The sequence below is a fragment of the Paramormyrops kingsleyae genome, chromosome 12, assembly GCF_048594095.1.
Source record: "Paramormyrops kingsleyae isolate MSU_618 chromosome 12, PKINGS_0.4, whole genome shotgun sequence".
In the NCBI taxonomy this organism is placed as follows: Eukaryota; Metazoa; Chordata; class Actinopteri; order Osteoglossiformes; family Mormyridae; genus Paramormyrops; species Paramormyrops kingsleyae.
In genome coordinates this window covers 13,954,629-13,966,212 of record NC_132808.1, presented here as the reverse complement: position 1 = coordinate 13,966,212, position 11,584 = coordinate 13,954,629, and the positions used below count along the sequence as shown (strand labels likewise).

The following is an 11,584-nucleotide window of genomic DNA, read 5'->3' as shown; positions in this document are numbered from 1 at the left end:
ATTTTTTAGAAAATAAGACTAAGCGATCTCGTTTAAGAAAAGGGTGATTTATACTTATATTTACGAAGTACAGGGTGTACAGATATACCATCTGAAAGGTAAGGTCCAAGGCTATTTCCAGACAAAATGAGTTCACCTTTTACTGTGCCATTTACAAGAAAAGGCACTTTGAAATCCAGGTTATTTTGTCTTATGGGCCAAGTTTGACAGGACATTTCTCAGAATTTTCTCATAATGTATAAAAAAGTCTTTCACTCGCTGAAAGGCAAGGTCCTAGGCTATTTCCAAATATATACGTATCTATCATCATCTCCTTTGCCTCTAAAATTGCTTTATTTTGAAGGTGGAGTGCTTGCTCTGCAGTAAGGAGCTGGTGAATGTTTTTTGCTTGGTTTTTCCCCCTCATTTTATTCAACAGTGAACACATTACAAATGTACGTTATATGTATTCACCAGTAGGTGTCACTAGTGCACAGCGTATTGAATGAAGCTTCAATGAATGAAGCTTTTGGAGAATCGATTGGCTGGAAAGTCTCACTGCTTCAGAAAGCCTCATTTCCCCATCACAAATAGAGTCCATCTGCCTAACTTCCAACGGCTTATCCTGGATAGGGTTGTGGGGAGCCAGGAGCCCATCCCAGGCAGCACTGGACAAAAAGGCAGGGAAACAGCCTGGATGGCATGTCAGTTTGTTGCTGTATAGATAATTTAAAGAGGCCAATTTTCCTGACTGGGAAAAGGCCAGGAAATGCTGGGGACTTCATACTGCCCTTATTCACCTTTCTAAGCACCTCTTTCCTTCCCCCCTTACATGAGCCTGGCACTAATTAGGAAACCCCAACTTGGTTTTCAGCTTCTCTGAAGTTCCCCACAGCTAGACCACACCAATACCAATCTCAGGACTTACCCGTGGGTCGACCACAGCAACACCTAATCCTGAGACCCCTCAAACCGCCTTTGTAGGATTATAAAACCCCCATTGTCTATTAAACATCAGCCTTTCAGAGTCTCTGGACTGATTCTTGTAAAGGATCCATTACATAGGTTTTTTTGTATTGACACTCTGCCATATACAGTACAGTTAATAACTATTTGAATAATGGCATTATTATTTTATTATTATTATTATTATTATTGCTCTGTACACCATTAAAATGCATTTTCAGACATGAATGCTTAAATTACAGCCTCTATACAATAAAACCTCAGTTTTCTGAGTCTTCATCTCATTAAAGCGGTTCGGTAATGTCGTAATATATTAGTTTTTATTAGCTGTAACTGATATGCGTAGGAATGAATGTTAACGTTATTTTTTCCTATTATATTATCTGAAAAAGCGGACAAGTAGAGGTATTACGCGAACAGCGCGGTTTGCTGTTGCCTTTATATGAAGTCCCAGGCTTTCGCACAGTCTCGCGAGAGTGGCGCGTAGCGGAGCGCCCACGGTCAGCGTGACGTTAGACGGAGATCGGAATACGACCATGGAGGTTAGTGTCACGGTACTGAGTTCTGGCCCCTACGGTGTTTAAAGTTCTGCGTATTTTTATTGCGCATCATCGCTAATAATTACTTGTCTGTTAGGAAGAAAACTTGCAGTGTTACGTTTCTTTGCCGACTATATCTGTAGCTGAACGTTTATGATCAGTTGTTTTTAAAAAATACAATACTGTGCAAAGAATGCTTCCTCAGATATATGTCTTGCATGTCGTCCCTTTTGGATGTGACGTATATTTGTGTCATGAGAAATTATAGATATACAAAGTAAACAAAAACTGACGTATATATAGCGTGTGTATATATATATATATATAAACTGGAACCATTTGGCACTGCCATTGGCGCTCTGGTAACACCGACAACAGAGAAGTATTCCATGAAAGACGAACTGAAAGTGCAAAGGTTATCCTTTGTCAACTACTGAATCAGTATATTACAGCTGTGGAGCATGGTGGTAATTTGTCTTGCAGGTTCCAAAAAAGCTTCTGAATTCAGTGGACAGCTGTGTGGATGAGGCGCTGTCGGGGATCATAAGCAGCAACAGTGGGCTGTCCCTGCTTAAGGGCCACAGGGTGGTGGTGCGTTCCGACCTTGAGACTCTGAGGAACCGAGTGGCATTGGTGTCAGGAGGCGGCTCTGGACATGAACCGGCACACGCAGGTAATGCATGGGTGCATGAAGCGTAACTGGCCCACTGTTCTTATGGGTCACCTCCTAAAATCACGGGACTCTAAATTGCTTGTGGTGTGTGGTTGTGTGTGTCCGCCACAGTGACAGTGACACTGCGACAGTGTGTTGGATAAAGGGAGAGGAAAGAGGGATGCATGGTAATGATTTTCAGGCCAGTTCAAACTGAGAGTTGGTGTTACCTGTTATTTTGTTTTTAAGATAAAACTTCATTTATACCAAGGGAAATTATTGACAATTTAGGGACAAACAGTCCAAGGAAAGAAGAGAGTGAAGTTATTAATTGTCATTGTTGACACACTATAGCACAACAACAGAATGTGTCCCCTGCATTTAGCCCATGTGTGACATCGTGGAGGGCAGCTATTATTCAGCGCCTGGGGAGCAGTACCTTGCTGGTCTGGGATTTGATCACAAGCACGCTTCCGTAATCATTAGGCCAGGAAAAAAAACACAATCGAGTGTAAAGGAGAGAGGATTTTGATTGACTGTCTTTGTCCGTATCCTGCAGGGTACGTGGGAGCGGGGATGCTGTCGGCGGCAGTGGCCGGCTCCGTGTTTGCTTCCCCCCCACCCAGCAGCGTGCTGGCTGCCATCCTCACCCTCCGGCAGGCTGGGGCCAGCGGGGTGCTGCTCATCGTGAAGAATTACACTGGTGACCGGCTCAACTTCGGCCTGGCGTTGGAGCAGGCCCGGGCCCGGGGTGTGCCAGTCGCCATGGTGATCGTTGCTGACGATTGCGCCTTTGTCCAGCCCAGCAAGGCAGGGCGGAGGGGCCTTTGCGGCACTCTGCTTATTCACAAGGTAATCCAGCACACCGTGGTTACACACGACGGTTATGCCTATTCCTTTGAACCACTTGCTTTATTTATACTGATGGTCAGTCCTCCAGATGCTGGGCTTTTAGTGTCGGCTGCTAGATATCACCACACCAGTGCTGAATTTCGTGTCCACGGAAATTGACCAACAGGTCGTTATACTTAATTATTTTGCAGATGGCTGGGGCTCTGGCTGAAGAGGGCCGTTCATTGGACGAGATTGTCACCATAGTAACAGAAGCAGTGAAGGACATCGGTGAGAGTGACGCCTGCGAGTCCCATGGCTTCATGAGAGTCCTGGTGAGTCTGCGGCAGTGTAAGTGACTCGGTGTGACATGGGTGTTATGCTTGTTTCCAGGCACCCTGGGAGTCAGCATGTCCCCATGCAGTGTCCCTGGCTGTGTGCCCTCCTTTGAACTGCCCCCAGGGGAGATGGAGCTGGGCTTGGGTGTGTACATTTGTTTTTAATCATGCTGTCAGCTTGCACATGCAGTTATACTCAAACATCTGCAAGGAAAGAACTTAAATGTCCATCTTAATTGAGGCTGACTTTTCGAAATTAAGGATTTAATTGTTTCTGAGAACCCCGTGTAGATTGTCAGATTCTAACATTCTCCACCTGCTGCGTTCTCTGTCTGTATACCTGTCTCTCTGGCCAACCCAGGAATACATGGGGAAGCAGGCATACAAAGATTAAAGGTCAGTGTGCCGGAGTCATGTGTAGCATGCTAGTACTTTATATGGGTAATCGACTATGATGCTTGGCTAATTTAATGCTTCATTTGATTGGTTTCTTGCCTTCTAGATTGGCTCAGCAGATGAGGTAGTGAAGATTATGATAGATCACATGACTAATCCCACCAGCCAATCACACCTGCCACTTAATACAGGTAGGTGCAAAGCAGCAATTTCACTTCCAATTCTCTCATCATTGCAGAAAAATTGCACTATTCTTATACAACACAAATTATGTTACAATGTTTTTGGTGTTTACAAAAGCAGATGGCACCAAATGACTTGCTGTGGTTTGATTTTTGTGATAATTTTACGGTACTTTTTCCTCTCTATGGCTGTCACTATTATTATTATTATTATTATTATTATTGATTATATCAATAATCAAGTAATCGTTTACATTATGTATATAGGTTGCATTTGTCACAGAGCAGGAGCCTTGTTTCTGGGCGGTAGAAGGAAATCGGTGAATCCACCAAAAAGCCACGCCCACATGGGCTGAAAATGCAAACTCTTTACCCACGATGTTCTGCGACATTGCTACCCGCCGCACCACGGTGCCTTCCTTAATACTAGACTTGCACAATATACAATGTTAATATCGACATGGAATAATATCACATATATTAACCACATGCAGCCAACTCATCGCAAGGATCAAACTATCAATAAGTTGCACTAGAACATTTTTGATAGTCATTTTTGATAGATATAAATAAAATTTAGCACGCTTTTCAATTTTAACCATGGTTCTTTTTCAGTATTATGTAATTTATGTTAAAAAAAAAATCAGTCTACAGTTTACAGCTTTTTCATGAGCTCTGCATTCAGTCCCTGAGACAATCTTAATCGTTTTCATCCTTGCTGTTTGATTCAGAGATCATGTGGCGCATTCGTGAGAAATTAAGCAAAACAAGCGAAAACAAGCCAAGAAAAGTATGATGAAAAGATATTCTGCTGTGTGGAAATATATCTTGATAGAGAGCAAAGGCGGTGGTACCCCGACGTGACTTTGCTAATGGCAATATCACCGACTTTGTTAAACAGACTGTTGTAGATAATTAAGTTCTCTTTGGTTATATAGTTAATTTTCAACTCTTAAATTTTGCAAAAATTAAAAATATCATTTATCCCTGCTCAAAACACAATGTATTCACCAAAAAATATTATCATATGGTTTATATATCATATTACGTAAGATGATGAGGCTACGCAACAGGGCTAACCTTTGTTTTAGCAGAGATTATTCTGACATAGAGGAATCGTAGACAGTAAATTAAGCTGATTCAAAATACACAATTTAGGGACAAACAGTCCCTAGGGACAAACAGTCCCCTGATTCAAAATACAAGTCACGAAAAAAAAAGGCTAGTCTAATCCGAGAGGCTAAATAGCATATCTCTGGCTAACCCGCATTATTGGGTGAGTCCGTCAAATGTGGAAATCTTATAGATGTATTCGTATTGAAGTCGAGCTGTGGTGATTTGTATGCTCTACAATACTGACAGTCGGCTGCACTTTCATTCACTTATAATGTTAAGTGCTTCCACACAACAGATGGGTTTCGTTTATTTTCACCTTCTTCCGCTATGTGCCGTCTCCCTTCCGCCATATTGTTGTAAAATCGAGAATGAAACTTTTAATCGATGCTTTTTAATGATCAAGTAATGGAGTTTGAGTAACAGCTCCGTTCCCCTCTAGTGTAGCGGGAGGCTGGTGCTCGCTGCACATTGTCACAGCACAGTCATTTTCTTATAATTGTTTATGGTGCACTTCTGCAGGGGACACCGTGGTGCTCTGTGTGAATAACCTGGGAGCCTTGTCCTGTCTGGAGATGGCCGTGGTGACCAGAGCTGCCCTAACCTGCCTGGGTAAGGCTGATGTCTTCCACTGACATTATGTTATTGAGGTTTTCTCCTCTGCAGTCAGCGGTCTCCTTGCTGGGCAGTGCAGGGTTTCCACATGTCCTGGAACACTTGAAAAACATGATCTTTTAAGTACATTTTCCAGTCATGGAAAATGAAATATCTACATGTCCTGGAAAATAAATGGGTCGACCTTAAATTTTTACATGGACAATAAAATTATAACCTACTCATGTTTTGAAGTTGTAGGGTTTTATAAAAGTTGACCACTGTATATGTTTTTCAGTAGGCTAATGCCGAATCTGAATCCCTCTTTTGGTAGCAAGTGTAGCTGGTCAGAACTACCATATTTGCATGAATATATGGGCAGGACAAAAAAATTCAATTATTTTTTTGTGGAAAAAAATCTTTACACTGTAATTATATATTTTACTGTTTGCCTAAATCATAACTACCAAGCACGCAAACATACCTTAAGATGTTATTTTACCGACATATACGAGACCCACACCTAGGTTTAGAAGCCTGACAAAGTTCTTATGTTCTGTGTAATGCACGTTATATTTTGTTTCATTCTGTACTTCATTCCACAGGCAGCAATAACATTACTTAAAAAGTTATATAAGTGAAATTAATGGAATATGGTGAAGATGCACAGCTGACGAGCAAAGTGTCTGCTAGCCCCTGGGCTGCACACGCACAGTCCAAGCAGACACCATTGATGATGCAATTTATTTTTTGCACATTGTGCTCAGACGGTAATGCGAACAATTGGACTTAATGTTCAAATCTTGATGTAAGCAGCGTGTCATCATTTGTTGTTGTCTTTTCATTTTTGTCGGGATTTGCCCAACTTTCAGAGGGGCGTGGCGTTCGCGTCGCCCGGGTCACGTCTGGGACGTTCATGACATCGCTGGAGATGACCGGCGTGTCTCTCACACTCATGCGGACTGACGAGGAAAGGCTGCGGCTTTTCGGTGAGCTTCATCACAGGCCTGCTGCAGCGCCACAGGAAATCCAGCTCGCAATTAAAATAAAATGCGAGACACATGCACATAAATACAGATACATTGCAGATCTGCAGCAGCACATCCCATAATGACCGTTAATTTTATATTTAGCTCTCTAGGCGTTTTTTCCAGCCACTGGTGGTGTACATGAGTGTTGTCTGTCATTTTCTGTATGGTCAGTAGTTATAAACACATGTAAGCAACCGTATGTTTTGCTCTCTAGATGCTAAAACCACAGCCCCCAACTGGCCCAACCTCAGCCGTGGTGCGGTGAGCGGACGGAACTGCATTGTGGAGCTGCCGAAGAGTGTCTTAGCTACAGAGCTGTCAGCAGAAAAAGAAGGTGTGTAGTAAAGTGAGTAGTGTTACTGACTAGACCATATTTCAGCCTGGGGTCCGGTGAGTGGAGTGCAGGTGCCTGAGTACCAAAATGGGCTTTTATTGGGTGTCATGTGGAAACAGCCTGATTTGTTGCCTGTCCCTTCTGCTAAATGAATGTGAACGAATGTTACATTCATATAGCACCTTTCCAGACAGCCGAAGCGATTTACAGAACCAATGGGGAGCCACTTCAACTGCAACCCCTGTGTAACACCCACCTGGATGATGCGACGGCAGCCATACTGGGAGCGTACTGGGGGCAGGAGAGGATTCTCCAGTTAGATGCAGGGGGTGATTAGGAGGCCAGATTTGACAGGAACACAGTGGGCAACTTTAGGCAGGACGTCGGGGTACCACCCCCTACTCTTTTAGAAAGACGCCCAGGGATCTTTTTTATGATCTCAGGTATCCTGTACCTTGGTTTTACGTCTCTTCCAAAGGATGTCGCCATTTTTACAGCACACTCCCCCTGGCGCTGCACTGGGATTTTGGGGGCCACACAGACTACAGCATGGGCTAATTTGTTGGCCAAACCAACAGCAACCCAGCTTTCCTAGTTGGTCTGTCATCAAAGTACTGGCCAGGCCCAGACCCGCTTAATTTCAGTTCGATTACCTTGTCTGAACTGCAGGTGGTATGGTTTGGTGGGACAGATCTTTGTGGACAGCCACGGGGAACTATGATGATTCTGTGTCACTCCCACTTCCTGTACTCGGTAGAGTAGTTCTGTGGTTATATACAGTTTTAAGGAATACACCCCGTAATTTGACATAAGTCAATTCAGAACCACTTGTCCAGGAGCTGGTGGAAGATTGTTGTGAGCGGACCAGATTTTAGAGGAAGCTTGCGACAAAAGCCACCCAGAGGTCTGTCAGCCATGAATAGCTTCTCTCCGCAGGTCCTCTCAGTGCTGTGACACGAAGAGTTCTGGAAGCAGTTTGTACTACTCTGCTGAATCAGCGGGAGCAGCTGAACACCTTGGATCGTGCATCAGGGGACGGGGACTGCGGGAACACGCATGCACTCGCTGCACGTGGTGCGTCATGGACAAACACGCACATGTGAAGGCCCCTCTGTAGATGAACTTGCATCAGCAAAGTGTCCACTGGTCTCTAAATGAGTGGTTGATTCCTTTTTCCACAGCCATCCAAGAGTGGATCCATAGTCATGTGATCCCGGGTTGCCCAGGGAAGGTTCTGTCTGCCCTCGCCGGATTGGTGCAGGAGCACATGGGCGGGTCTTCTGGGGCGGTTCGTAATTTCAAAGGATAGATTTTTAGTCACTATGTGACTGACTGATCAACACATTATATTTTGTATTAGAAGAGCTATGCAATCTCATCCCTGGTGTTCAGTAGCCTATCCAGTGTATAGATGGAAAGGAACTATTACTTTCTAAGAATAAATAATAGTCAGAGTTGGGTAATTCAGGTCCAGAGAGTAAAAGTCCAGACCGGGATTTTGTTTCAACCAACCAGCTGAGTACTCTGTGAATGTGACTCTTTATGCTCAACTGATTGGTTGAAACAAAATCTTGGACTGGACTTTTACTCTCTGGACCTGAATTACCCAACTCTAATAATAGTTATTCTCTTACAATATATGTTGTGCATTATTAGCTTTTAGCACCATTAGCATGACATTTTACCATTTAATCCCACCAGCTGTACAGCCTGTTTTTAACAGCCGCTGCAACCCCTCTGAGTGGACGTAGTGACTCTGCAGCCTGGGCTGATGCATTGCATGCTGGGACAGAGGCTATGAGGAGGTGAAGGCCTGCTCTGTTATCGCGTGTAATAATGGGACGGCAGTTTATGTCTTGTTTTTTTCCAGGAATGGAATGTATGTGTAATAGGATTCTTTGCTTTCCTGGATAAAAATCCGTTACTTGTGTTTTACTTTAATATTTTTTCAAACATGGTTCCGTGAGGTGACCTAAAGTTACTCTAAGTGTTGTTTGGCTGTATTGTAGTCAACTTCATTGTCTCTTTCTTGCAGGTATGGAGGAGCAGATCCTGGTGACCGAACCATGGTAAGTTTGCATGCATCTTTGAGCATGGTTCTCGTATACCCAGTTCTGAGATGACCCACTTTCCACAGCTTGATGCCCTTTGCCCAGCACTTGATGAACTGAGGAAACTTTCAGAGGTGCCCCCTGGTGGTGAGATGGCTATTTGGCAGGCTGCCGTGCAGGTAAGAAAACGCATGTCTTGTAAATTAGTGCTTTGTTACTGGGGATAAGAGGGAAAATGTACCTGCAAAACTTAATAATCATTTATAACCTCAGAATGCCAGCTGTAAAACATTACTGTTGTATGCCATCAATGTAGATGAGAATAGCTTCTGAAGTGAAGGAATTTTATGTTATATGGTAGGCCGCGTAAAATCACAAAGTGGGGACAACGCATGCTGAGGCACACAGTGTGCAGAAGTCACCAACTGTCTGCAGAGTCAATAGCTACAGATCTCCAAACTTTATGTGGCCTTCAGATTAGCTCAAGAACAGTGTGTAGAGAACTTCATGGAATCAGTCTCCGTGGCCAAGCAGCTGTATCCAATTCAATGCTCCCAACTTTGTGGGAACAGTTTGGGGATGGCCCCTTCCTGTTCCAACATGACTGTGCACCAGTGCATAAGGACATGGATGAGTGAGTCTGTTGTGGTTGTGGAGGAACTTGACTGGCCTGCACAGAGCACTGATCGAAACCCGATAGAACACCTTTGGGATGAATTAGAGTAGAGACTGTGAGTCAGGCCTTCTCATCCAACATCAGTGCCTGACCTCACAGATGCTTTCCTGGAAGAATGGTCAAAAATTCCCATAAACACTCTCCTAAACCTTGTGGACAGCCTTCCTAGAAGAGCTGAAGCTGTTATAGCTGCAAATAGTGGGCCGACTCCATATTAAAGCCTATGTCATTAAAATTCATGTGCGTGTAAAGGCAGGTGTCCCAGTACTTTGGCAATATAGTGTATATACACTACCACCCGCCCCCCCCCCCAATCTGGAAAACAGTGGGAATTTAAATTGAAAAAAGTATAGTAACCCCATACTTATTAGAGCTGTGCTACAGCAATACAGACGCTCCTCTACTTACAAACTTTCAACTTACAAACTTTCAGACATACGAACGAAGAGGACTGTAAGTCCAAATTGTGTTAGTTGGGCTCCCGTTTCCTGTCTGCAACATCTTTTTTTTTTTGCGTGCCAATTCCAGGTAGTACGACTTCTGGCCGCTACTCCCACCGCGCAGCAGCGTAGCGTGTTACTCCCAGCATCCTAGCTCTTTGTACTTGCGTATACCGTTAAAATGATGTTGAATGACGACTTACAAACATTACAAGTCACGAACGGCCGTTCGGAACGTATCTCGTTCGTAAGTAGAGCAGCGTCTGTACTACTAAGCAATTCCAGTTTCCTCTCATACTATAAGGACTTGCAGTTCAACTGATTAGTGTCCATGAATTGCCCATAGTTTGTGTATTTTATTTAGAAGTTGCTTTAGCCAAAAATGATGTACAAGTGAGAGGGCAGCGTCAGCCAGCCTCATGGTGACACAACAGTGAAATGACCATGGGATTTGTGTGTGCGTGTGTGCGTGTGCGTGCGTGTGTGTGTGTGTGCGCGCCCACTCTGCGATGGACTAGCATTCTGTCCAGGGTGTCCTCCAACCTTGTGACCTGTACTGCCTGGAACAGACTCCATGCCCACTATGACCAGGAGAGACAGTTAGAATATGGATGGATAACAGGCGAAAAAAAGATTTTTAAAGGCTAAAGTGATAACAGAGAAACATTGCCTTTTTTATCGGCACAACTTTCCATTGTTGATAAAGCCCACAGAGTCCCAAGCAGTAGACCTGCCATCTCAGGAAATAGGGCAGGAATCCAGACCACCAGTCTAATTGATTGAAATATTAATATTAAAATTAACCTTAATCTTTAAGCTAAATATAATGCAGTTCAGTGTGACTGATTATTTTTTCATGCTTTAATAGTCCCTGTTTTCTCCCTTCCCCCCACCCCTATAGAAAGCTGAGTCTGGGGCAGAGTCCACACGTAACCTAACGGCAAGGGCGGGTCGAGCCAGTTACGTCGCTGCCGAGCGGGTGACGCTGCCTGATCCCGGTGCCGTTGCCGTGGCCGCCATCCTTCGGACAGTGATCGCCGCTTTAGGCAGCGACAAGTAGGAGCGGCGGAGACGGCGGTGTTGAGGATGGCTGCGATGGAAGCCTTTAGAGCTGGACCAATTTTACTCCTTCCTACAAACATGAAAAGCAGTGAATAAACTCGAATAAAAGATCAGTGAAGGGAGACGCGATAACATGTCACCCTTCTGTTTCAAATTACTATTACATCATGATCTTGTTTTAGCAAACTGACAGCAGGGGAAAAGTATCTTTGGCTAGTTCCACATTTGCTACTCTATGACGTATGGACAGAAGAAAATTGCAATAATGGAATTTGATTGCAGCCCTGAAATTAACCTGCATACTGTTAAAAAAAATACTAAAATCGATGCTGTAGTGTATTAAAGCTACAAAATAAATTTATTTTACAAAAAGTTTATGGTCATCTGCATAGTCGTGAAT

The 11,584-nt window shown here is 43.8% G+C and overlaps 1 protein-coding gene across 1 annotated transcript; it reads left to right on the top strand.

Annotated features, from left to right (window-relative positions):
* Positions 1 to 1,426: 1,426 nt before the first annotated feature.
* Positions 1,427 to 11,559, top strand: tkfc (triokinase/FMN cyclase). The gene is made up of 16 exons (XM_023836433.2): positions 1,427 to 1,487; positions 1,968 to 2,157; positions 2,696 to 2,988; positions 3,180 to 3,258; positions 3,361 to 3,450; positions 3,667 to 3,701; positions 3,808 to 3,892; positions 5,519 to 5,608; positions 6,463 to 6,579; positions 6,836 to 6,955; positions 7,892 to 8,029; positions 8,137 to 8,243; positions 8,657 to 8,760; positions 8,991 to 9,024; positions 9,093 to 9,185; positions 11,024 to 11,559. Exons 1-16 carry the CDS (start codon positions 1,482 to 1,484, stop codon positions 11,180 to 11,182), a joined length of 1,740 nt encoding a protein of 579 aa, XP_023692201.2. The 5' UTR covers positions 1,427 to 1,481; the 3' UTR covers positions 11,183 to 11,559.
* The last annotated feature ends 25 nt before the right edge of the window (positions 11,560 to 11,584 follow it).

What these genes read in the sequence shown, in the direction of transcription:
- tkfc (XM_023836433.2), top strand. An exon ending in GGAGATGGAGCTGGGCTTGG is followed by an intron (nt 3,451 to 3,666) that starts GTGTGTACATTT and finishes TGGCCAACCCAG; the next exon opens with GAATACATGGGGAAGCAGGC. An exon ending in TGGGCGGGTCTTCTGGGGCG is followed by an intron (nt 8,244 to 8,656) that starts GTTCGTAATTTC and finishes TAATCCCACCAG; the next exon opens with CTGTACAGCCTGTTTTTAAC.